The sequence below is a fragment of the Marmota marmota genome, unplaced genomic scaffold (assembly GCF_001458135.2).
Source record: "Marmota marmota marmota unplaced genomic scaffold, marMar, whole genome shotgun sequence".
NCBI lineage: Eukaryota > Metazoa > Chordata > Mammalia > Rodentia > Sciuridae > Marmota > Marmota marmota.
Window position 1 is genome coordinate 4,202,706 of NW_025999960.1, and position 26,998 is coordinate 4,229,703.

A 26,998-nucleotide genomic window follows, 5' to 3' on the forward strand; every position below is an offset into this window, starting at 1 on the left:
CCCCCCCCTCCCCCCTCTCTCTCTCTTAAAAAAAAAATTAGCCAATGTAGGGGCTTCTGATGTGCTGGCTTCTTTGGCAATGACGTTTGTCTTCATGAAGACCAGCTTTGGGAGGGAGAATGAAAACCAAGCAGTGCTCTCTTGGCTCCCACCTGCCTGGTAGCTGAGGAAAGCAGTTGGTTGCTCAGGGGATGAAAGGCAGTCTCTGGAACCCTAGGAGGCAATATTTGATCTGCAGGCCTGTGAATCCTGCTGCCACTAGGTGGCAACAGAGAGGGAAGAATTCTAGGCCGACTGGTAAGATTAAGGAGTCTGGTCAGCCAAACCTTCAGAGGTAGAAGATAGACCGTAGTCAGTCAGGGTGCCCCAGGAAAAGAATGTATGCCCTAGACTTTATTTCTGTGCCACATATTTTTGTTTTACCTCTGGTGACAGAATTATTTTCTAGGATGTATCTTTTTTTTGGTACTGGGAATTGAATCGAAGGGAGCTTTACAATTTAGCTGGATCTATAGCCTCAGTTTTTTTTTTTTTGAGGGGGGGGTCTCACTAAGTTGCTGAGGATTTCACTTAGTAGTTGAGGCTGGCCTCAAACTTGGTGATCTTCCTGCCTCAGCCACCCAGGTTGTTGGGATTACAGGTGTGCCCCACCGAACCCAGCAAGGATATATCACCTTAAGGGCATAAATTGTAAAATTCTAGTTGTTGGAAAATTTGTGAATCTAAAGGAGGTAAGGCATTGTTATTCTTATTTTGTAGATGCACAAATAGGGGGGCATAGAACTTGTCTTTCCCAAGATCTGACAACTAATTACTGGTCAGTCTTGTTCCTTGAGTTACATGCAGTTCTGTGGCAACTGAGATGTTGCTTTAGGTGTAATCTTTTTATGGGAAAAGAGACTGGAAGATGTTCTGGGTTCTACCTTCTGGTTACCTGTAATTCTAAATGTAGACCCTTATACACCTCAAACCAGATACTGCTGCTGGTCAGTAGGTGCTAGTGACCATACTTAGCAGTCCTATGTCAATAAGAAAGCAACCTTCATCACTCAGAATGCAAAATTATAAAGTCACAGCAGCTATCATATGGGATTATTTAGAGTAATGAGCAAAATCTTACCTAGAGCTATACCTGGAACCCTCTCCCTACTGATTCTTTTCCTATTTGTCTCTTGTTCTGAAAATGTATTAGCAATCTGGGTTTATTAGTAACCAGTTGCAACCAATGTGCTGAAGTGGGAAGAAAAACTTTCCTCTCCATAGTCCAACCTTTTAAACTGTCTTCTTTTCTTTGTCATGGTGATGAACTTTTGCAAAGAAGTGTTACTGGAGAAACTGAATGTTAAAGTTTGCCACTTGGTTCCAGGCCAACCGTCAGTGACTGTCCTTTAGAACCTTGGCTTTCCAGCTTTATGTATAGCCTTGTCCAAGGCTGTGTGCGTGCAAGTGAGTCCATGTGTGTCTGAACCACAACTTACTCTCTGAGTGCTTATACACTGTGGTGTTTTATTATCAGTCCACTAATGGAACAAAACCACAATTTGAAAAACCTCTTGCCTTAGAGAAAAAGAGAAGAAGACATTCCTTCCTTTTAGTTTTGTGTCTTAACTGAAGATCTTCCAGGTTGGCAACATCCAAGGGCCAAATTCAATACGAGAAGGTCACGCCTCTTGAAATATGTATGGTTGATGCTTCAGGCGATGCTCTAAGGGCACTGTAATTTCCATCTGCTCACTCTGTGTTAACTTGGGCCACAGCTACAATACAAGGCAGTGAGAGCAGGAAGAAAATGCAGCACAAGTGCTGTGAATCACAGCTAATGTGTTTTTTTTTTTTTTTTTTGCTGAGTCTTTTACTCACCCTGTATTGCCTTTGTGGGGAGATTTTAACCTAATTTCTTACAATTCCTGGATCAGTGGGCTTGTGTTAACTCACATCACTTAGAGAATACGCTTGAGACAACTTTAGAAATTCAAGTGTGAGCTCTTGGATGGAAATGCGACTACTTTCTCAGATGCCAACTGAATAGGGCCGTCCATGTGCTACTTTCTAGTTCATAGCTTGGTGTGTTTGATCTCATTGGCTCCTTAGAGACTAGCCTGGAAGAGAAAGGATAGAAATGTCTTATTCCTTCAAAACAGTGACCATGGACAAGCTCACGAAACCCAAAAGTTCAGGTGGCTTATTCTAAGTCACATAGCTTGAAAGAAAGAGCTGCCTTCTTCTAAAATCTTGAAACAAAACACCCTTCACGATGTAATTAAGAATGTCAGTGTCAAGAGTAAACATTGTTGTGGATTAAAACACTCTTTGGGCAACAAGTTAGTTTAAAGAGTATGCAGCCCAGGAATATATCATTCGAGTGTCATCATTTAAACATCAGTAACCCATTCTGTTCAACTCTGCATGGCAGTTACCTCAGGCAGGCACTGAGCATGGGTATGGTATTTCTTTTCTCAGTGCAGCAAACCTGGAAGCATCTCTGTCTTACCACCTGTCTTACTGTTTTTGTTCTGAAAACTTGTGAAGTAGGTGGGGCAGGTGGTGTCATTGGTAGCACTGAGGTTTGAAAGGGGTTGTGTGAGAACTGGAATGGGAACTCAGGCTTCTGACCACCTGCCCACTTCCCCACGGAGCAGTGGCGCCCTGGCAGAGTAATGGAGTGTGGGGAGTATAGACCTGAGGTCAAAAATGCAGAGGAAGGGACCACACAGTGTCTTTGTTACTCAGGTTTTACCATGTAGCCATGTGAAGACCATTTTGTTGGTGTTCTATAGGGTGATCCCAGAAGGAATCTGTCCTTTTAAGATACTTGATTCACATAGCCATTGAGTAGCCATTTCAACAGGTAGAAATGTTCTTTGAGGTTTGATTTCCTTTTGATTCCAAGTTTCTTTTAGGTTTTTTAAAATTATTTTTTTGATATTGATGAACCTTTGTTTTATTCATTTATTTATATGTGGTCCTGTGAATTGAACCCAGTGCCTCTCACATACTAGGCAAGTGCTGTACCACTGAGCCACAACCCCAGCCCTCTTTTAGTTTTTCCTAAGCTCTTATTTGCATGTGACCCAATGAAGCATACTATGTATTTGAACACTGGATTAATCATCTTTTTTTCAATGTATTTAGCCTCATCCAGCTGAAATTCATGATCCTACAAGAGATTAAAGAAGAAAATGCAAGTAGGGTGTTTATTCTTGATGATCTTTTAAAGGCTGATTAAACAATAACAAAAACATAAGAATGGATAAAGTTTATTGAGAACTTCCTGTATGACAGATAGTATTCCTGTATGACAGATAGTATTCAAAATGTTTTACCCATTTTGTCTCAAAGTGTGGTCAAAACCCCAGTGAAAGTAGATACTATTATTATTCTAAGTTTTATTTGTGAGGAAACCAAGGCACAAAGAGTTTAACTTAATACTAAGGGTCATGGTTTCCTAAGTGGTAGAATAAATACAACATGACTTGACATCCTTGGCTTTCAATAACTATCTACTGCCCCCCCTATGCAAAAGATGTTAAAGTAAGAGTTTCTAGGAAATGGGTCTTAACACTAATTTACAGTCTGAAGTAATACAGGTCACTTTGTCTCTTTTTGCCTGTTGTTTCTTCTCTAAGTAGAATGATTATTTAGGTTCTACCTACAACTCCAATTTGAGATAAGGATTAATGTCAGAGAAGAGTAGTGATAGAGTGGGTATACATGGTGGAAATGAGAGGAAAGTGAGAGATGATACAAACAAGAGAAAGTAGATTTGTTATTGATTGATTGATTGTAGTTTTAGATGGACATCATGCCTTTATTTTATTTATTTTTTACGTGGTGCTGAGGATTGAACCCAGTGCCTCACAAATGGTAGGTAAGCGTTCTGCCCCTGAGGTACAGCCCTAGCTCAAGAAAGCAGATTTTTAAATGTGTATGTGCAAGGAATTCTTCTAAAGGTTGGTGAGAGAGATGTCACTGGCTCCAGGCACCCATGGGAAGGTGAGCCAACTTAGCCAAGCAGAGGTTTGCTTAAGGGATGATAATTGGATAGAGGAGCTCCAGGACTGTTTGGGTTGGTTATTGGTAATACTGAGGCATTTGGGGGAAAGCACAAATAACTCACCATTCACAGTGGAAGACGATTGCATCACACACTGAATCAGAGGTCATTGTACTCTCTACCACTGCCTGTTGTCCTTACTTCCCCTCTTTCCTCTCCTTTCCACAGTGACCTCAGCAGGTCATTGCTGAGGTCTAATTGTGTGTTTTTTGAGTTTTAAAGAGGAGACTATGAACTGCTTCCAAAACTCATTGCTCTTAGAATCCCATTGGTAGGGATATTAAGAAGTTCCTCGCTGTGGCCATTTCAGGGATAGTCCTGCACCCCCAAACAGCATGGTTTGCTTGAGATCACCTTGACAGGAAGAAAGGTCAGGCCACCCTAGTCTGGAGAGGCCATTTGTCCCTCATTGAGTAACTCCTGCTATATAGAAGTTAAACTGCCAGTAGCCAGGTTATAACATTCCAAGGGACACCCACTGTGTTAGTCAAAATTCTCCATAGAAACAGAAATGATGGTGTGTGTGTGTGTGTGTGTGTGTGTGTGTTTGTTTGTTTGTTTGTTTTATATAAGGAAATGGTTCCTAGGATTATGGAGGCTGGCAAGTCTGCAGTGTGGGCTAGTAGACTCAAGACCCAGGAGACCCAGTGGTGTGGACTGAGGCCAGAGGCATCTGCTGGAGAATTCCTTCCTCTTCTGAAGGCTGGTCTTTCTGTTTTGTTTAGGCCTTCAGCTGATGTTAATTCATCCAAGTACTGTCCAAGTTGACACATAAAATTAACCATCAGCCCTCCCTACAAGATGTGTTGCAGGCAAGGCCTCTGTAGAGGACATCATTCGAAACCCAGAACTTCTCTCAGAGCTCAGCATCTCAATTAAATATGCTTTATTAGGTAGAAATCTTCAAAGCTACTTGACTCACTAAACTAATAAATAAAAAAGCACTTTAGGGGTTCTGAAGCAGACACAAATGCAAGGAATTTAGGGGAGTATTGAGTGAAGAGGATGTGGGTGGAGTTCAGTATAATTGTGACTGTCACCTGTCGTGAGGATTATGGTTTGGCAAGAGGACAATAACCCCTTTCTTCTTTTTGTGCCTGGAATGTACTTACTAAACACAGTGCAGTGGGGTCTTCCTAGAGCCTCCTCTTTGATCTTTGGGGAAAACCTACCTGCTTTCTGGTGGAGAAGAGTATGGGGATTTGGGAAATCTCCCAGTCCTTGGAGAATTCTCACCTCCTTTCCCTGCTGCTGGCTCTTCAGAGTTGGAGAATTGGAAAGCTAAAACACGTAATTGAAGTTTCCATAGCAGCTATCATTTGAACCGTATCATCTCATATACACCTTGGGAGAATCTAATGAATTGCAGAGGTGCTTATGTTGTTATTCATGCTTACAGCAACCACAATTTTAAGTCTTCTAGTAAGTGTAGGATTTAGTGTAGTGTTTTGCATGTAGGCGCTCATTAAATATTTGACTGAAGAGAAATTTAATGAAATTGGGGTGTAGTTCAAAGAGTGTTTGCCTAGTGTGGGTGAGGCCCTGGGTTTAAATCCCTGGCCCCACCCTCAACAAAACATAAATAAAATAAAAAGAAACCTTGTTCTATTTCTGTATTTTTGTCTCTCCTCTGATTCCCCCCACCCTCGACCAGTGTTTGCTTATTATAAGAAGATAGAATAATAAAATGCTCTCTTATCTTAATTTAAGAGAAATTAAGGAAATTGATTTAGATCTGTTCCTTGAGGAGTTTTTAACTGAGGTTAACTTATCATAGCATTAGAATGGACATAAAATGCTTAGTACACAATACCATTGGATGCCTTTTAAAGTACTTCTAGATTTTCACCTTATTTTATTTCACCTTCTTTAACTTGCCAAAGAGGTGGTGTGTTTCTTTCTCTATGATCTCTTACAGCAGAATGTTCATTAATTAAAATAGCTGCCCTTTTCCAGGAAACAGCTCATGTAGCGAGCAGCCTCTGACCCTGTTCTAAAAACAGACCCGAGCTGCTTGATACTGAGAGAAGAGTGGACATTGCAACTGTGTGAGCCAGCACAGGTAAAACAGCATGCTGTGTTTTAGGAGGATCTGTGTGCCTTTCCATGAATGTTTCCCTGGCTGTGAAAGTCACATGTGCTTCATATGTTTTGTAGAAAGTGAAATTCTCACCCACATTGTGGTGTCAATTTAGCCTGGTGGTTTCTACAAGATTTTCTTCTTTGTTTTTACAGTGCTGGGAATTAAACTCAGGGCCTCACTTATGCTAAGCAAGTACTCTACGCCTGAGTCACATCCTCAGCCCTACCAGGGTTTTTTCTGAGTGTGTATACAGTATATACTTATTTAAAAATAGAATTGTCTATTTTTTCAATTTGGTGTTCACTTATTTATATATTTTGGGAAATTTCCACATGAATTTTGCAAAATTTACTTTCTTTATGTACTGTGTATTTTTAAAGATAGCATAATATTTTACTCTATTGCTATACTACAGTTTGTTTAAACCAGTTCCTTAATAGATGCATGAGTTGGTAGCCTTTTATTTAAAAATCAGTTTTTTCCTTGAAAAATCATTGTTTTAGAGCAGATACACTTCTTATTGAACAGATTTATCACATATTTTGTTCACTGTGGAATACGGAGCATTTATATGTGTCTGGCACTTTTCTAAGAACTATCTTGCAAAAATTATAAGCATAGATCTGTAGTCGTATGAGGGAGTTACTATCATCATTCCTGTTCTAGGGATTCAAAAAGCCTCTAAGCTCTCTTATGCTGTTTGGGCCATCATAGGATGGCCCGAAAGACAGGGGTGAATAGATCAGACATGTGAGGACCCCTAAATCCAAAGATGCGCACAGAGCAGCAGCTGCCTTCTTGCAAGAGAAAGAAGAGTTTACAAGTTCTTATTGAAGTTAGGCATGTTAAATTTCCTTGCTGGTTGTCATATTGACAAGTAAAGACCTTCCTTCTGAGAACCTTGAGGATTTTTGTCCCCTTGGTTATTAGCATATATCGTTTGGCATCTGTGCATCTCTTGCTGACTTCTTAATTCTGTTGAGAATTTACTTAATACACAGGGCCTTTCCTCAGAATTGTGTGTAGCCCTAGTGTGCCTTACCAGGCACTGAGGGATGTCAGCTGATGCTGAGATTGCTTATCCTTGGCCATGACCAGATCATCTTGATGGCCCATGTAAGCTAGCTGCTCATTGTTTTCTGCTGAACATGTAAACTCTTATTTTTTTTTTCTTTTTTGTAAGAGACAAGATCTTACTATTTGCCCAGCTAGCCCTGAGATCTTGGGCTTAAGCAATTTTCTTGCCTCAGCCTGGTAAGTAGTTAGGACTATAGGTGTGAACCTTCTGCACAGGGTGAAACTCTAGATTTTTGCCATTACCAATTGCTTGGTCTTAAGGAAACTCTCCTGAGACTAGAAAGTATGATTCATCTGTATAAATGTTGTTAAATTGATCCTAGGTATAATGCATTACATTTTCAGAAGGAAATGAAGGTTTATTCTATATTGCATTTTTTTTATAGACCAAAGAGAACCAAGTTTAAAATATCACCAAAGGGAGGCTTTGTTCTGGTTATTGACTGCATGCAGTATAATAAACCACACCAGCATTTAGTAGCTTAAAACAGCATTTTATTTTCTTCCATGATTTAGTAAGTGAACCAACCAAAGTTCTATTTCATGCCATACCAGGCTGGGTGCTAGAACGGCTTTGGTGTCCTGAGGTTTGAATGGGAGCTCAGTTGGGACCCAGAAGTCCATAGGTCACCATGTGTCAACATATGCCATCTTGTCTGAGTTCCAAAAGGGATGAGTTATTCACCCTTCCCCCTTGCCACCCAACCCACAAGGGTGAGGCAGGCACAGAAATTTTATAACAGATACTCCCTTTCAAAAAGGAATTAAGGGCTGCAGGGAAATTCGAACCCTCACACACTGCTGGAAGGATTGTAAAATGATGGTGCATTTGCTTTGGAAAACAGTCTGGATGGTTCTCCCCAAACTTCAACCTAGAGTTGTCATAAGACTCAACTATTCTATACCTAGGCATATGCCCCAAAGAAATGAAAGCAAGTCCACACGAAAGACTATACATGCGTGTTTGTGGCAGCAGCATAACAGCCAGAATGTGGTAACGATCCAAATGTCCATCAACTGATAAATGGATAGGTAAAATGGTCTGCGTCCATAGAATGGAACATTTTTCAGCCATTAAAGAAACGAAGCACTGGTACCTGTTACAATATGGATGAACCTTGAAAATATGCTCAGTGAAAGCAGCCAGCCACAGAAGACCACATACTGTAAAATTTCATTTATGTGAAATGTCTCAAATAAGCAGATCTATAGAGATAGTAGCCTAGTGTTTGCTTCGGGCAGGGGAGGCTGCAGGGGGCGGTGATTGCTATAAGGTATATAGATTTCTTTTTGATGAGATGGAGCCATCTAAAATTGCTGTGTGCATCTGAGTATAGTAAAAACTTTTGAACTATAAATTTTAAATGAGCGAATTGTATCAGATGTAAATTATCTCATTACATTATTGTTTTATAGAGGCAGGAGAAAGAAACAGGAGTCACAGAACTCTCAGTGGTCTATAGCAGTTCTAACCTCCAGCTAGGTGAATGTCTTCATTTAGGGACCAGTTTACTACTTGGGTGGCTCTGTGGGTCTCATCTCTGTCCTCTTGGCCCCACTGGTTTCATTTTGAACCATCTATTCTCTTAGGGCTGTTGGAGCTTCCACTGTTATGTTTCTCTTAAAAGGGGGTGGTTTGTGTGGATCTCCTTGGGGTTGACAACATTAGGTTAAAAAACACTCCTACAAATCTCTTTAAAACAGGATTCTCTTTACCTGGGATCACCTTTAAGACAATGTGGTGTGAAAATAACTTTCTTGTTATAGAAGCTCTCTGTCTTTCAGATGGTTCTCAAGACACACACCCTTAAAATTCTTCAAAGCCTTTGGTCCAGCTCTAAGATTTAGAAAGCCTGGTTTTTGAAAACCAGCAGTACTTGATTCTCCTAGGAACTTATTACAGCGGTCAGGTCCCACCCCAGACCTGCTGAATTAGAAAGTAGGAGGGTCAGGCCTAGCAAACTGGGTTTTAATAAGCCTCCCAGCTGAGTCTGATGTACACAGTTTTAGATTCTCTGGTCTAACTGAAAGTACAAGCGACCACCTAAAAATCTTCGTGAGATCTCATCAGAGGACCTTAAAACCACATCCTGTGGCTTTGTGGAACTGGCAGCACTGGCTGTGATCTTCGCCCTGAGGCCTTTTTTTACTTTGAGTGTCTTTTGCTAAGATGCAGAAATGAGGAATAGTTTGATTTCTAAACCCACGTCCAAGCTTTTATATTTCCTCTTAATTCTTAGAAAAGAACCAGTTTCTTTTTTGGTTCACTATTCCTGCATTTTATCACAGGCTGCTAAATAAGCCACTTGACACTTTCAGCATTCTTCTTGGAATTCTTCTTAGATCCATGAATTGATTAGGTACTCTTTTAATTTTCCACATTACTGCATTAAATAACTTTACTAATTATTCTTAGTTCCTCATTTCTTCAGCTACCATTAATATTTCTATACTGTTTTTAAATCTTTCCTAATAGCATCCAGCTTTTGTCTACCAAATGGACACAAAACCAGTACATATTTTTTTTTTTTTTTTGTTACATCAGAATCCCTACTTCTGGTAATACTTTTTGTTTCAGTTATCTCTTACTGCATAACACAAATCATCCTCAAATTTAGTACCTTAAAATGACAATTATTCTCTTGCTCACTATTTTGCAATTTGGAGTTTGGTAAGGATAGCTAATCTCTCATCTGTACTGTCAGCATGGGTATCTTGATTATGTGTATGGATTTATTTCCACAATGCCCCACTTACATGACTGACAAGTAGGTGCTGTCAGCTGGGATCTTAGTTGAGATTTTCAGCTTGGGTCTTGATTCTTCTCCAAGTTGGCTTGAGTGTGTGTGTGTATCTTCTCACAACATGGCAGCTGGACTCCAGAAAGTAGGAAGAAAGAAGTTGCCAGGCCTCTTAAAAATGAAGCTCGAGGGCTAGAGATATATCTCAGTTGGTAGAGTGCTTGCCTCGCATGCACAAGGTCCTGGGTTCAATCCCCAGCACCACAGACAGAAGCGCGCGCGTGCACACACACACACACACACACACACAATTAAGCTCAGAATTGGAACAATGAGATTTCTCATCTTTTCTGCTGGACTAAGCAGTCCTAGGCCCAGCCTGGAGTCAAGGAGTAGAGAATAGACCTCCTCTTGGTGGAGGTAGCGACAAAGAATCTGTGGCTATCATCAATCCAATACATTCTGATGGCTGCTTTCAGCAGCACTGAAAATACACTCTTGGCTTAAGGTTATGAGTTGGTAAAAAGTACTTGTCACTCAAAGAAAGGTTTCAAGATCTGGAAAGAGATTAAGTTAAAATCTTTTACATATAAAGCACCTCTCTTACTATCTGTTTTAGACATTTTAAGTGTTAACAATTCATAGATGGACTGAGTTTTATTTTTATTTTTTTAAGAATTAAAACATTTCTCATTAACAGAATAATACTCTGGTTGTGTCACTAGTTGGTTGTCAAGTGATAAGGAAGTGTGCATTCATTTATATATCTTATTTGCTTGTGGTACTGGACTTTTTTTTAATAAAGACAGGCTGCCTTATTGGTGGAGAAATAGTTCGCTTCCACAGACTTCCCTTCTCAAGATAATGATCGGGTGCTGCTGTGAACAATGAAGGGCAGAATCAGATGGCTGTAGAAATGGTGGTGGGGAAGCACAAGGGTGAGTGATGGGGAGAAAGGATCTCAGGGCTTTCCACCACTCAGGCCTTCAGTGGGCAACTGTGTCTAGATTTGTAGGGGAGGACAGAACAGATGGAAGCAGGAGTTGCTTCTGCTTTCGCTTATTAACTGGAACCATGTATTGGGTTTGGTCATACAGGACAGTAAATGGCTTCCTGAATTTTCTAAGCACTTAGGTTTAAGTAAATTTCTCCCTATTCAATTTGGAGTTCTATTTTTTAAAAAAATCAAATTACTTCTCTACTGCAGAAGTGATTCAACACGGTTTATATCCATCCTGTAGCTTTAAAATTCATAGAATTTAGTATTAGATCCATTTATTTTCTACTTTTAGCTTTCTTTCTTTTTTTTTTTTTCCTTCAGTATTGGGTATTGAACTCAGGGCTGCTCTACCTCTCACCTTACTTCCAACTCCCCTCTTTTTTTTTCTTCTTTTTTGGGACAAGGTCTCACTAAGTTGCTGGGGCCGCCTCAATCTTGTGATTCTCCTGCTTCAGCCTCCCAAGTAGCTGGGATTACAGGTATGTGTGCCCTGCTCGTTTGTTGGACTTTTGATCTAATGATTTTGGTTTTGGTTATACATTTACTTGAGAGCACCAATTAGTTGTTTTTAAGTGTGGAAATAACTTGAATATTTTTCTTCACTTTGATCATTTGTAAAAATGTTTGGGGCAATACTAGTTTCCTTTACTTGATTTTGGTTTTACTGAATAATTGTCAAATATGACTGATAGTGTTTCTTATTTTTCTCTCCTCGCCCCTCCCCCACACCCCTTGTGCTGGGGATTGAACCCAGTGCCTCACACGTGCTAGGCAAGCTCTGTACCACTGAGCTGTGTCCCTAGCCCTTGGTTCTTCTCTTTGTGTTTTTCATGTCTGTCTTCCTCATACCCTACCAAGTCCGGTGAAGCATTTAGGAATAAGACTCTGGGTGCTGGGCAGGAGGCATGTTGATTGTGATACCATACGTAATGCTGTATGAGGAGTTCTTCTAGAAGCTTTGATACTCCATCCCTTTGTCAAGTTCTCTGGCATGATATCACTACCCACAATTTCAAAAATAATTTCCACACTTGTTTTCAGGCATTATCTTCTTCTTTGTTACCAGAAATTGTAATTCCGTTTTCTGTGGGAGGTGCTAGGCACTCAATTCATTGAGAGGTCGCTGAGCAAGGACTGGTAACGCATTCTGGGAGAGATGGTGTGGACAGGGAGTTGTAACCACTGTCCTTTGCTTCTTCTCTAATATTCATGGTCTTTCACAGCCAGACTTGAAAGCTGGAGGTAGTTGTCTGAAGTTCTGGATTACATGCTTACATATTGTTCATTGCCTCTGAGTGATTGATGTGATTTGAGCACAATCACAACAATCACACCTCTTGCCTTCACAACCACTTCAGTCTTACTTAATAGGACCTTATTTCAGGGTTTGTAAAATCCTCTGCATTCTATTTTATCCTCCTCCTGGTGAGAATATATTCTCATACAAAATGCAAAAATTGTTCTTTATTTCAACTGAGTATAGGTACATAACCTCCTGATTACCTTCCAGGTATTTCTTGCTGAATTCACATATATGGGCTAAATAATCTTAGTTGTCTACAATTTTTCTTATATGTTCTACCTTTCCTCATAGCTCTAATAAATTAGCCACGTAGTTACATACATTTAATATTTAGCAGAATTATTAAATTTCTACTTGATCTTCTCTCTATAGATATATAAGCAGCAAAATTCATAAAGCATTATATTCTTCCCCTACCTCTTCTAATACATAATTCATGAAATAATGTCAGAGTTGAAATTGTGGAATTTAGAGTCCTCTTGCAGATATTGCATGTGTTGATGTTTAGGCTTGATGCGTATTATAGACTACATAACCCAGAAAAATGGGAAATGGTGCTACTGTGACTCTCTTCATGTTTCATCTGCCCAGTAGGCTGTTTTAATAAAAATTTATTATCATGTCCTATTCATTTCTTCATAAATTGTGTAAATTTATCTTTTGGCATATTTTGCTTATTTGCTTCAAGTGTTTTTTCTTGATTTTTAAATTTTTGTTAACCAAGATCATTTTGACTTTCAAAATTTAGACTTCCTGGTTTTGTTTTTTTTTGTTTTTTTTTTTTTTTTTTAGCATTTACAAACCATTTCTAGTTTCAAAAATGATATACCCATAAAAACTACAAGGTGTTGATTAAAGAAATCAAAGAGTTAGTTAATAAATGGAGAAATATGTTATCTTAATTGGTTGGAAGACTCAACATAGCAAAAGTTTAACTTCTCTCAAATTGATATATAAGTTTACCCAATTCCTACAAAAATTCTAGGAAGGTTTTTAAGCTCTAGAAAAAGATTGTTCTAAAGTTTGCATGGAAAGACAAAGTAACTAGGTTAACAATTTTGAAAAAGAATAATGTGAGAAGAATCAATCTACCCAATATTAAGATTCATCATATAGTTATCAAGACTGTGGTATTGAAAGAGAGATAGACAAACACAGGAAATATAGAATCCAGGAATAGCCACATACTACTATGGCCAATTGATCTTTAACAAAAGGTGCAAAAGTATTACAGTCAAGAAGGATGGTCTTTTCAGTAAATGGTTATCCAATGGATGCCCAAACCCAAACAAACAAACAAAAACTGTCTAAACCTCAGACCTTTATACAAAATTAGCTCAAGTAGATCATTAATTTGATTTAAATATAAAACTATGAACTTTTAAAAGAAGATATTGGGGGGAAATCTTCAGTGTCTATAGTTTGGCAAAAAGTTTTAAGCCATAGCACCAAAAGCATAATCCATAAAAGAAAAAAAAACCTAATTTCATTAACATAAAAAGTTTTGTTCTGCATTAGACTGTCAATAGGGTTAGGACTGGGGTGTGACTCAGTGTTAGAATCTGTGGTTTTCATGTGTGAGACCACAGGTTTAATCCCCAGTACCACCCCAACCCTAGAAAAAAAGGCAAGATGTAAATTGGTTTCAGGGGAATCATTTGGCATAGAACTCTGCCTAGAATACATACTAAAATCTCAAAACTCAATGGAAAAAACATGTTTGAATGATTAATTAGAAAATGGGCAAAGTATTTAACACAATTAACCAAAAAGAAAATGCAGATGACAAATGAAAACATGCACATGTGGATACTTACCATTGAATCTAGTATTTGTACTTCTGGGCATTTATCTTAGAGAAGTGAAAAGTTAGATCTGTATTAAAACCTGTACATGAATGGTTAGACCAGTTTTATTTGTAATGACCAAAGCCTGTAAACAATCAAATGTTCTTCAAAATAAGAATGACTTAACCAACTATGGTACGTCTACACATGGAATTTTGTGCACAAGAATATATTGGTATTTGCAAGACATTGAATGAGTATCAAGGGCATTAGGCTAAGTTAAAAAATAATAATTTCAAGAAGTCACTACTGTATGATTACTCTTATATAATGTTCTTTAAATAATAAAATGATAGTGATGAAGAATGCACTCAGGGTGGCCAGGGGTTAGGGAGGACAGAGAAAAGGGTGTTGGGTTGACTAAAGGAGTAGCACAAGGGAGCTCTTTGGGAATGGAATGGTCTGCATGTGGATTACGGTGATGGTTGTTGACATGAGTCCCTACAAGTGATGGAATGGTATAGAACTAAATGCCTTGTACCAATGTCAGTGGCCTGGCTATAAGATGGAGTCATTAAAGGAAACTGGGTGAAGGGAATACTCAACCTCTCTACTATTTTTGCAGTTTCATTTGAGTCTATAATTATTGCAAAGTAAAAAGTTAAAAAACAAAACGAAAAACCAGGAAGATATACCCAGAGACTAGACTGTGCTATTCACAGTTTAAAGGTTCCTTTTTTTTTTTAAAGTATATTTTTAGTTGTAGGTGGACACAGTATCTTTATTTACTTTTATGTGGTGCTGAAGATAGAACCTAGTGCCTCACATGTGTAGGCACTCTACCACTGAGCTATAGCCCCAGCCCTCAAAGCTTCCTTTTAAAATTAAAATTAAATTAACTCAAATAAAATTGATTTTAATTCTTTGGTCACATGAGCCATGTTTCAAGTGTTCATGTGGTTATCTTATTTTTTTTCTCCACGTTTTTAAATTAGTGCATTATAGTTGTACATATGGTGAGATTTGTTGTTACATATTAGTATATGCACACATTTTACTAATACAATTTGGCCAATATTCCTCCCTGGGACTTCCCTGATCCCTCCCTTCCTTCTACCCCCTAGTCCCTTTCCTCTATTCTACTCATCTTCCTTTGTTTTTCTGCAGTCACCCCCTCACGCCTAGCTCACTGCCCCCCGCCCCCGACTCCCATACCTTCCTTCCTTCCTTTCTTTCTTTCTTTCTTTCTTTCTTTCTTTCTTTCTTTCTTTCTTTAATTCTCTAGCTTCCACATATAAGAGAACAAACATATGCCCCTTGACCTTCTGAGGTTGGCTTATTTTACTTAAGAGTTTCAAGTTTTGTCCATTTTCCTGCAAATGACATAATTTCATCTATGTTTGAATAAAACTCTGTTGTGTATATACACCACATTTTCTTTGTCCAGTCATCTGTTGATGGACACCTAGGCTGGTTCCATAGTTTGGCTGTTGTCAGTTGTGCTGCTATAAAATGGGCATTCATGTTTAGCTATAGCGTGATGATTTTAATTCTTGAGGATGAACACGGAGGAGTGGTATAGCTGGGTCATAGGGCGATTTCATGCCTAGCCTTTTTGAGGAACCTCCATACTGATTTCTGTAGAGGTTGTACTAATATACAGTCCCACCAACAGTGTAAAAATGTTCCTTTCTCTCTACATCCTTTCCAGCAGTTATGGCTACCTTATTATGTGTCAGAGATGTAGAACATTTTTGTCACCACAAAAAGTGCTCCTTGGCAGTGTACATTAGACAAACCCTTCTGCAGTATGAGTTGCCACATGCATTGGTACCTACACATTTCTCAGTGAACTGTCTTGAATTTATAAGTCAAAAAGCAGTGGTCTGTACTAGTAAAATTAAAGAGAAGAAATGCATTTAACACTTTTTTTTTTTTTTTAATATTGTAATTTTCTTTCTTTTTATGCAGTACTGGGGAATGAACCCAGGGCCTATCTATGCTAGGCAAGTGCTCTACCTCACTCTAAGCTACATCCCTCTCCTTTTCTATATTTTGAGATAGGGTCTCACTAAGTTGCCCAGGCTGACCTCAAAGTTATGATCTTTCTGTCTCAGTCTCTCAAGTAGCTACAGTTGTATCCTTATATTTTTAATAAGGAAGTGAAACATTTGTTTCATGTTTGAAATAGGAATAAGGTTTTTTCCCCTTTATCTGCCCAAACAGTTGCTTCTCCCATCCCCTCCCCCATCATAACAAAACAAAACATAGGAGATGGGCAAAATAGAGGGGATGGTGGTGGTGGAGAAAGAAATCAACTTGAAAAGACTTGGAAAGTATTTTTAATATCCCATAGGTCTTGTTTTTTTCTGTTTCTTGGTGACCAGCTTACCACTGGTAGCTTACCACTGTAGAGGAAGTGCAAGCCGACCTTAAATCAGAAAGCTATTTCTGGCTCAAAGTGACCTTAAGGAAGTGACAAATTTACTCTTCTTGTTTTTTCTCATAGCCAGTCAGCAAATTAAGATAAAAGTGACTATTGCTGGGTGAACTGCAGGGCTGCAAGATATGTTACTCTAAAACGATCCCATGTACTGGGTTATGTGTAAAAGTATTTGCCTAAAAGTAGATGCAATACAAACTTTTGAGGAATTTAGCTATGAAAATGACCAGGAGTTAGAGAAAGTTTACCAGGCATAGAAAGTTTTAGGTTCCTTTAAGAGGGAAAACACAAGGAAATAATGACATAGGGCAGAAGTTTTTAGTTTAAATGATCTGTGGATGGTCTTAGTTTTACCATCTATAAAGTGGGCCCCATAGTATCTTTTTGTTATGATTGCTAATGAGGCAAGCACATAGTAAGTCGGTGACAATTACTGATGATAAGGTTGATTTTATAAAGACATGGAATATAATGATGGTGGTGTTAGGAGCAGATAAGTAGCTTTGCTTATTTTCCTTTTATGAAACTTCCTATTTAGCCATGTAATAATTTAGGAGGGCTTTATACATTTAGCTTTCTAACAAATTGTGTTTCCTAAAGCCTTCTGAAATTTAAGTGTTTGTATGATTAAATTGGTCAAAATCACTTGATGTGAAATCGAGAGAGAGAAATCTGTTTCTGTAGAGTCTAGCAAACCAACATATGAGTAGCGAACTCAGAAAAATAGCACACATTTATGAGAGATTTTATTTCAGTGCACTCCCTGCAACATTTTTCTACAGCTGTATCCACATAATATCTGAACAGTGAGAAGGTCTAGTCAATTCTAAAGATACATAAAAATTTACGAAGTGCAATCAAATTCAATCTTCAGGAGACATTCCACATAAATTTTCTTTTTTCTTTTGCTGCTCAAAGTGCTAAAACATTGAAAAAGACGTCAAGAACAAGGGCCAAAAATACACATTAGGCTCCTTGCCACTGTAGTACCAAGTAGCCATGCAGGGAAGTTCCAATTTTTGCCCACAGGTCACTGGCATGTCTGGGTAGGTTGAAGTTTCCTGCCATACTTCTCTGACTAAAGACAGAAACCCAAATGCTTACATCCTCATTTGTGTCACTCATGCCTGAGCATAACATTAGTACTTCCTGTTCAAAACTTAGCCTCCATCTGCTGAGCTCACCTTCAACTTTCAGCCAACCTGGGTGAAGATGGTGGCTTGACTTGCTGAGGTTTGGAAACCATTAGGCATCAGTTAGACGCCACTAATCTATGTGAACCTTCCACATCTCACTATGACACCTTTCACTTTATAGAGATTGGCTCCTAAAACTTATAATAATGACAGTGTCATTGACAACAACTGATTGTTGCAGATGGGTTACTACCTCTCCAAATCCCCACTCATGGAGGCATTATACTGGATGATGGGGTGTTTAAGAAAGAGCTAATCAGTTAGATGTATATTGTCTTGGAAATTGCACAAAAAGAGTCTGTTAGAAGCTCTGAAGTATATGTAACTTGTCTCCCTAGTGTCAGTATAGCAATATCCAGCCTGCCTTAACACACTTTTTTTTTTTTTTTTTGCAGGGTTGAACTCAGGGGCACTGAGTCAGTGAGCCACATCCCCAGCCCTATTTTGTATTTTATTTAGAGACAGGGTCTCACTGAGTTGCTTAGGGCCTCACTTTTGCTGAGGCTGGCTTTGAACTCATGATCCTCTTGCCTCAGCCTCTCTAGCCTCTGGGATTACAGGTGTATGGCACCGTGCCGGGCCTGCCTTAACACTCTTGGCCTAATTTTTCTTACCTAATTTTTCTTTTAAGACTGACATTTTTAATGTATACTTCTCTGAGCAGTTTCTTCCACGATTCTGTTTGTTGGTTCATAAGTGTATTAAATGATTTTTACCCTGTACATCAACATTTTCTCAAGTGTTCTCAGAGTACTGTCAGGTACTTTCAGTTGATATTTGAAGAAGTGGTGTTATAAACTGGAACTAAATTTAGGTATTATAGTTTGATTCCAACTACATCATCTAACTATCCCTTGGAAAGGGAAATTAGAATTTGGATTATTACGTAAATGTTGAGTCTACATGGTGATAAACCTTTAGGTGTTTTGAAATGTCTATGTTATGAGATCTATTAACTAAAATATTCTTCCTAATAAGTAATTTATACACACAAGGATGAGAAATTTGCTTATTGATGCTTTTACTACATTAAAACTCTGATTTTTTTAAAAATATTTTTTTTTAGTTGTAGATGAACACAATACCTTTATTTTATTTATTTATTTTTATGTGGTGCTGAGGATCAAACCCGGTGCTTCAGATGTCTCAGGCAAGTGCTCTACCATTGAGTCACAACCCCAGCCCCAATCCAGATATTTTTATGAAGAAGTGGAATTGCTGTTTGACCTGTATACCTTTCCATGGCTTTTTTGGGATGCGGAGAATTTATATACAACTTCACTATTTAAATTTTCTAATGGCTATGAAAAAAAGCCTAAAGATCCTTCAAGGCCTACCTCTTTGGTTTTTTTGAGGGGAGGTGGTAGGGGCGGCAGTATTGGGGACTGAGCCCAAGGGTGCTGTACCACTGAGTTACCTGCTCAGCCCTTTTTATTATTTATTTTGAGGTCAGGTCTCACCAAGTTGCCCAGGCAGTCCTCAAACTTACAATCTTCCTGCCTCAGCTTCATGAGTAGCTGGCATTACAGGCGAGTTGGTGTCTGGCTAAAAGCTATTTTTAAAACATGGTTTAGTTATAAAACAGAAGACTGTAACTACGGTTAAATCACATGTAGTTGGCCCCATCCTTCCCATTCCACCCACAGTATTCTCGAGTCCTCTGAGTACATTTTGAAATACCTTCGTGGAATGTCGAAATGTATTACTTGCGTAGTTCTTTGAGGCTGCATCACAGCTAGCAGTGAAGAAACATAACTCTGCACTTCCCATTATTTAATTTTTTAACATGTTGAACACAAGATGCGTGCTTTTTGGCTGTCCAAATACAGGATGCTTATAGATTTTACCAACATCCCACCAATTCAAGTCCTTCTTCCAGAAGCAGGAAATAAATTGATCAGAAAAGTGAAAGGTGCTGCTGGGCATTATTTGGAAGGAATCCTTTATGGGGTGCTGTGAGTACTGCTGTTTTGTGATTGCCTTTTCTGAACTCAGGGAGAAAGCATTTGGGTTTTCTGAGTATACCAAGTATCTGAGTAGATGAAATTGCTGGTATTTGTGCCATGATTGAAAAATTATTGTGAATCTTGTTTAGAAACATTTCATGCTGTGATTTTCATAAAGATGTGCTATTTGATGTTTTCAGTTTCCAGGAGCAGTTACTTGAGGGAATGGCATTTCTCTTTATGGGTTCACAGCTCGGCCATTTTCCTGAGTAGAATCGAGCTGTGTTCAAATGCAATCCATGTGACCCCTTCTCCCTGAGTCTTCTATATCATACTCTCTTCCTTTAAGGATTTCTTGAAATCAATTCGCATGATTTATCAGAATCTGAAGTCTAGTTGACTTAACCAGATCCTTCTAACAACTGTGGCTTTATTGGTCTCATAGTATTTTATATTTAACCCAAACCACTTTAGAGGAATGTCTTTGTTCAGAAACCCATTTTTTTAAAACATATTTTTGGTACATAAGAAAGGGAAAAAATAAAAACATCCAGGTAGGTATAATCTGTGATGCCACGTTGAGGTGCTTTCCCTGTTAGTTTCTATTGTCTTGCAAAGCTGAGGCCATAGTGTATGTGGGTTTTATGATATGACTTTACCTGCCACTTTATATTATTTCAGGTTACTAAAAATTTTCAAGAATTATCTTTTAGTAGCTGTATGATATTCTCTTACAGGCTAATTAATTAATTAATTCAGTTAACTCGTCCACTATTGTTAGATATTTACAGATTTTTAAAGATTTTGATTTGTGAATAACTGTAAGAACATAAATTTTTAAGGCAATCTTGCAAGGTGCTGGGGCGGGGTTCTGTTGTGTTTATATTCTTAACCCATCGTGTCCCATCATCCTATGTAGAATTGAAAACTCAGAACTTAATATTTTAAGATATTAATAATAGCCTGACCTTAGATCTTTAAGGACAAATATTGAATTATGCACATGTTTGTTTAAAAGTTAAGGATCTTGCATCTTTTTAAACTTCTTTGTGTCATCCAGCTTATGCTTTGTTCATCGGGACAAAATAGAATGGAATCTATAGATCTTTTTGCAAATAGCTACACCAGAAGGGAAATGGAAGGAGGATTATACCTAAGGCAGGTTCTTTTATGTGCCAAGCCTCCTGTGAATGGAAAACAGACCCTTGCACATAGTGTGAATTAAGAATGAGTTATGAAAATACTGGTGCCTAGGAAGATACAGACTTACAAGACCTTGGTCACTATTTTTTTTTTTTTAAATGAGATTAGAAAGGGCCTGAGCTTCTTGCAGTAATTCAGCCACAGAAGAGAGAAGCTTTCCTCCTTTATTCCTGTTGTGAAGAGCTCTGTGTCACAGACTTGCACCAAGATGCTGTGCTGACCTTTCTTGTGGAATGAATGGAATGAAGTTTAGAGCACTCAGTTACTCATAAATTTTTAAGTGCTTCTTCTATTTACAACTTCAAGGCACAAAGATAGATTTTGATAGAATAAAAATGGCGAGGATAATATGATTATAGAATCAAAATGTAGAAATGTGGAGTCTCTGTGTAATTTTGGATCAGAAAATTTGAGTATTTTTAAACTTGACTTAAAGATCAAAGAGTATTTATGCTAGTTTAGATGTTAACATAAAATGAGAACCTGACTTTTCTATACAAATGAGTAAAATTTTATTGACTATGTGCTATCCATAGTAATAGTAATTTTTCATTTTATTTTTTGCTGCTAAGTTTAAGATTTTATGTATATATAGGCATCATAAGCATTAAAATATTATATATGTAAAATTTTAAACAAAGTAGGATTTATTATACGATCTATATGTCAATCTCTGACAAATAATGAATGCTTAGCTGTAAGACTTAAAGTAGACTCATTGAGTCTGACTACCACACTAATACTAGCTTCCCCACTTTGATTTGTCCCCATTTTCTTTCTTTTGTTTTTCTCTGCATCTCAACCTGTCATATGCCTCTCTTCAGAGACAGCACACTCTGCTCATAGTTTTCTAAGATTCAGCTTTTAACTGAACCAGCTGGACTCCTGTCCAGCAGTTTATACAGTCTTGGCATTTCTCCTGCCCATTTGTTTAATCTTTCCCACTCACTTGATCCTCTGGCATTAGAGCTAACAGCTGCAATTGCATATAGAGTTCTTAAAGTAACCAAATAATAAAATGTCATGACCTGGTTCTTACATAGTTTCACTGATCACTGAGTTGGTCAGTCTCTCCGTAATGGAGTGGGAACAATCAATCCATGTACTTTTTCTTTTTTCCCCTCAAAAGTCCACATGGTAGAATCAGTAGAATAGTCATACCTCCTTTGCTTTTCTATAGTGGAAATGTTACAGATTTATTTTGCAGATCAGGCTATTATTTTACTAGAAGCAGTTTATATATAAAAAAGAGTTTATATATATAAGGGGTTGATAATTGCTATTATTTATTAGGTCCTATTAGTGCTTTGTGTTATACGTACAATCTTTCTGTCCGTAGAATAACCTTATCAGATAGGTGATGTGACCCTGTTTTTCAGATGGAGAAAGCAGGCTCAATGAGATTATACCCATGCCTACATAGTTAGTATTACATGGTAAGTACCAGCACTGGAATTCAAGCCCAAGATCATCTATTTCCAAAGTTTGTGGCCTATTCATTGCGTACTATTGCACTCGTTTGTTCTTTTGCATTGTGAATAGTATTTCATTTCCATTCTGCTGGTGATGGACCTTAGTTCTTATGATGAAAGGTGCTATTATTGTTGTCACTTGTCTTTTGGTGGAAATATTGGGTCATGGCACATGCATTTGTTCAGCTTTCAGCAATATTGTCTAAAAGTCTGTAGTGTTCCCGGTGTATGAATATTCTGTTTCACATACTTGTCAATACCGTGTATTGGTTTTTAAACATTTAGCCATGTGATAGGTGTCTAGTGGTATCATTTTGATTTTAATTTGCTTATTCTTTATAATTAATGGTTTTTATGTTTGTTGGAGATCCTCTTTTGTGAAGTACCCATTTACAACTCTGGCCTGTAAAAAAATTTTTTTAATTATCTTCTTAATTTTATTTTTTTCCTAAGTTTTTTGCTCTATACTGTATAGCAGTCCATTGTTAGAATCATGAATTACACATTTTCCTCCCTCTAAGGCTTTCTTTTTTCAATTTTGTGTTTTTCTTTCCTTTTTTAAAAAATATTATTTTAGTTGTGGATGGACACAATACCTTTAATGAATGAATGAATGAATGAATGTGGTGCTAAGAAATGAACCCAGTGCCTCACACCACTGAGCCACAATCCAGCCCCTCTTTTTTGTTTTCCTTTTAAAGTTCTCTTTTTTGCTCTTTGTGGTGTCATTTGAGCAATGATGTCCAAGTTGAGTCTTTTCCTTACAATTTAGGGCTTTGTGTCCTATTTAAAAGTATTTGCATACCTGAAGGTCTTAAAGATGTTGTCCTGTAACACTTCTAGAAGCTTTATTAAGGTTTCACCTTTCACATTTAGGTCTGTGATCCACCTGGAGTTGATTTGCATAAATGATGTGAGATTCGTTTTTCTGTGTGATGTGAATACCGGGTTGATTGCGTACCCTTTATTGAAAACATGGACCTTGCTCACTAGATTTCAGTGGCAACTTTGTGACTTCTGCTGTTCTGAGAATTCTGAAATTTGACATTTTCAGAATCTAAATTAGCCCAAATGCTTCTTATAGTTTTATTAAATGATCTCCAGCACAGACCATGTTTTCTGTTTCATACCACATCACCTAGGAGAGTGCTCTGAATACATTGCAGGAAGGAAAGAATTTGTCTGTCATGAAAAGGTTGTCACTCATCAGATGGCGTAGTTGGGTTATACATTTCTGCATGAGAAAGATAGAAGAAATAACTTTATGTTGCCAGATGGAAGCAGTTTGAGTGTTATTTCCAGGCAAAATCTTCCCAGATGCACTTTTCCTCTAAATGTCTTTTCATTGAAGGTTTAGGGAGGTTTGGATTATAGCCCTCTCACTGGATTGAAAGTGAGTATCAGGAATCATACATTTAAAACAGTTCTTGCCACACTATCTGATTTGTTCTGTAAGTGCTCTAGGCTGTCTGGCTAGTACACCTACATGTAGTTCATATGATGGGGACCTTCCCCCTACCTTTGTTAAGTTTTATTAGTTTTCCTCAATAACCCAATTTGAGGTGTGTGTGTGTGTGGGGGGGTGTGTGGTGGGGTGCTGGGGATTGAATCCAGGGCCTTGGGCATGGTAGGCAAGCATTCTACCACTAAGCCACATCCCCAGCCCCCAATTTGAGTTTTAAGTAAACACTAAGACAAACAATTCCATGAAAGTCTTGATTCTGACTATGATGGGGGTAATTGGAGGCTGGAAAAGCCACTTTGCCATAAAAACTGTTAACCTGGCATGTACTGTGGTGGTTTGCAAGCATGTAAACTTATATACGTATAGTAAAAAGAAGTTCTAACACTATTGGTCCAAGTGTCCACCTTGTGAATTTACAGACAGAGCAAATTAAACTCAAAGTAAGTAGAGAGAAAGTAATCATGATCATAAAAGTAAAAAAACAAAACAAAAAAATATAGAGAAAATAAAAGAAAGAGTTTGTTTTTTGAAAAGTTTAATAAAATTGATAAATCCTGATTGAAATTGATCATGAGAAAAGACAATCCCAGTGTCAGTATTCAGCATACAGGATCATTAGCAATTGTTAGGGATGATTTGATGCCAATATGTTCTGCAACTTATATGAAATAGACAAGTCACTTTGAATGACACACGTAGCAAAACTGTACAAAAGAAAAGATGAAAAACTCAAATAGGCCCATGTCTGCTAAACAAATTGAATTTGTACCTTAAAATCTTCCAACAAATAGTGCCATACTGCTACTGCTGCCTCCAGAAACCACATTTTCAGAATTACTATCCTAGACTGTAAGGGGCATGAGGACAAGGAATACTTTTCAAGACTCTTTTGATTATCTACAAGTGGCATAACATTCTTGGTAAATGTTTGTCAAATAAAATGATTGAATGACTTGGTACAAGTAAGAGAGGTTCCCTTCCCTTGGAAAAAAGTTAACAATTTTTAACCTCCTTTCTGTGGTTAGGAATGTTCGATCTTCTCTCCAGCTCACAGCAAATGTCTGTCTCTACTGGTACGAAAGCCTCAGTCTCCTGTGTCATGAACCTCTATATAAACTGGAATGCCTCAGGGTCTCCTTGGTGACCATATCAATCACATTGAGTGTGACTGTGGGCCATATTGTCTCAGATACAGCGTTTTAATCTATATAAAATCCTTTAGTCTTTTAAAAATTAAACCAAAAGTAACATTGATCCTCTTTCTAGCAATGGCATTTTTTGGGGTGGTGGTGCTCAGGCAGGAAGTGAGGGGGGAGTGAATGGGGGGGGGAGAGAGGGAGAGTATGTGTGTGTACGCCCATGTTAGCACATGAGTAAGTACTTTCCCCTGGCATTACCATTCTTTCAAACACTGTATTGTTCATTTTTAAAGAAAAGGACCAAATTATAACATCCCAATTGCTTGTTAAAATTCATAACCTTCATCTGTCAACAATCACTATTCAGCTGATGGTTAGAAATCCTGTAAAGTGAACAACACTTAAGAGATTATTAGAAACATTTTTAGAAAGTCGGGTAGTGACTCTGAATAATGAATTAGCTTAAGCTACAGCAGAAAACTGTGTTATTAGCTGAGAATAAAGAGGTCCCCTTTGAGTCATGTGGTAAGTCTTCTCAGGCAGAGTTTGTTTATTTAAAAAAAAAAAACTTAAAATTAATGTACTGACATTTATTGGACTGTTAGAGAAATTATGTTCCTGAGCAGTGCCACTTTCTATAAAATAAAAATTAGTTAAGTAGCTTAATTATACATCAAGGTTTCCTTTTCAACTGACTACTTGACAAGATTGAGAAAAAATGAAAAACGACTCTGTCAAAATGATTTCATAAATTTCTTACTGAGCATGGTGTTCAGAAAAATCCCAATTTTATGTAACACAGTAGCATGTATAATATGCTATTCTTGTAAAGTAAAATATTTGTGAACTATACATGTATGTGAGTATAAATATATACTAGAGTCTGGAACTAGTACTCCAAGATATTAATAGAGGTTATTGCTAGGTAAGGGGAAGAAGCTACATACTGATATTTTTTGCTATTTCTTTTTTAGTTTTTATTTTCTCAATAAACACGAATTCCTATTCATAAAGTTATTTATCTATTTATTTATTTATTTTGCCTCGCTGGGGATCAAGCCCTCATGCATGCTGAGCAAGCACTTTACCACTGAGCTATACCTTCAGCTCCTTAAAGTTTTTTTGTTTGTTTGTTTGTTTTTTAAAAAGCAATTACAGAAGGCAAGAGAGTCAGCATTTCTTCTAGTTATAGCAAAGATGACAAGCTGGTGCTGCCCCCAAGCACAGGCAGCTCTGCTATTCAGGGCCAGACACATAGAGCATGAAGCTGGATGCTTATGAACTGGCCAGCTATTGTGGGCACCCAGGTCTGCTGACTCTATTTCAGTTTTCAAGAGGAGAACCCATGGCATGAGCTTATTGGAATAGAGTTGGGATTTAGCTGATTGCCAGGGTTAGGGCTTGAAGTACAGTCTGGGTCATAGCCAGGAAACATGGAAATCTGGTGGCAGAGTCACTTGACAGTTACTGTCCTGCCATCTGGCAATCAGAGAGGTTTCATCTCTATGATCTGGCTGATGTTACAAGATGGGTTATGTTATACCTGATTCTTAGATGAAGGCCTCAAATCTCAGAGGTTATAGTTTGGAAGTCACCCAGCAAAATAAGTTGTGGGGCAAGAATTCCTATTACCACACCTTGTCCAGCTGAGTTGTGTGCAGCATTAGTTAACCATGATTTGCCTCTTGTGCACCCAGCATCTCCTGCACACACACTCATCTCACCCACCATTGCACACCCCCCTACACCCCTCTGCAGCATACATGACCTCAAACTCTTATACTTCAAATGTTCACAAACCCAGCTTAGTCCTAGTCTCAAGGGACCCTTGCTTACATAACTTGACTTCTTTCTCTTTTTAATACTTTTCTCTTTCTGAGGTTTAGACTTTATAAGATCAGATGAGAGGCCATAAATAAATCCCTTTGTATCAACAATAAGGGTTTGGCTGATCATTAAATTTTTGCTAAAATTTGCCTTTTCTCCTTACAAATGAAACCCTCTAGAACTTGAGAGATTTTGTGTAAATTTGATCAAAAGCTCACATGTATTGGCCCCTTAGTTTGTTGTCTCCCCCAAGCCCGCGCCC

The 26,998-nt window shown here is 38.0% G+C and overlaps 1 protein-coding gene across 7 annotated transcripts in view; it reads left to right on the top strand.

Moving 5' to 3' along the window:
- The window catches only part of Fgd4 (FYVE, RhoGEF and PH domain containing 4), a 204,534-nt gene that overhangs the window by 42,723 nt on the left and 134,813 nt on the right, over positions 1-26,998 (top strand). Inside the window, exons 1-2 of one of the 7 annotated variants that reach the window (XM_048802517.1) lie at positions 19,368-19,639; positions 22,213-22,269. The exons of 4 other annotated variants lie outside the window; for them this stretch is intronic. Coding sequence is in view for 1 of the 3 variants with exons in the window: in XM_048802513.1 (XP_048658470.1) it covers positions 19,630-19,639 (10 nt within the window). In the remaining 2 variants the exon portion in view is untranslated. Of the gene's footprint in view, positions 1-19,367; positions 19,640-22,212; positions 22,270-26,998 lie in introns of those variants that run through there. 2 more of the 7 variants (XM_048802515.1, XM_048802513.1) reach the window with 2 other exon arrangements.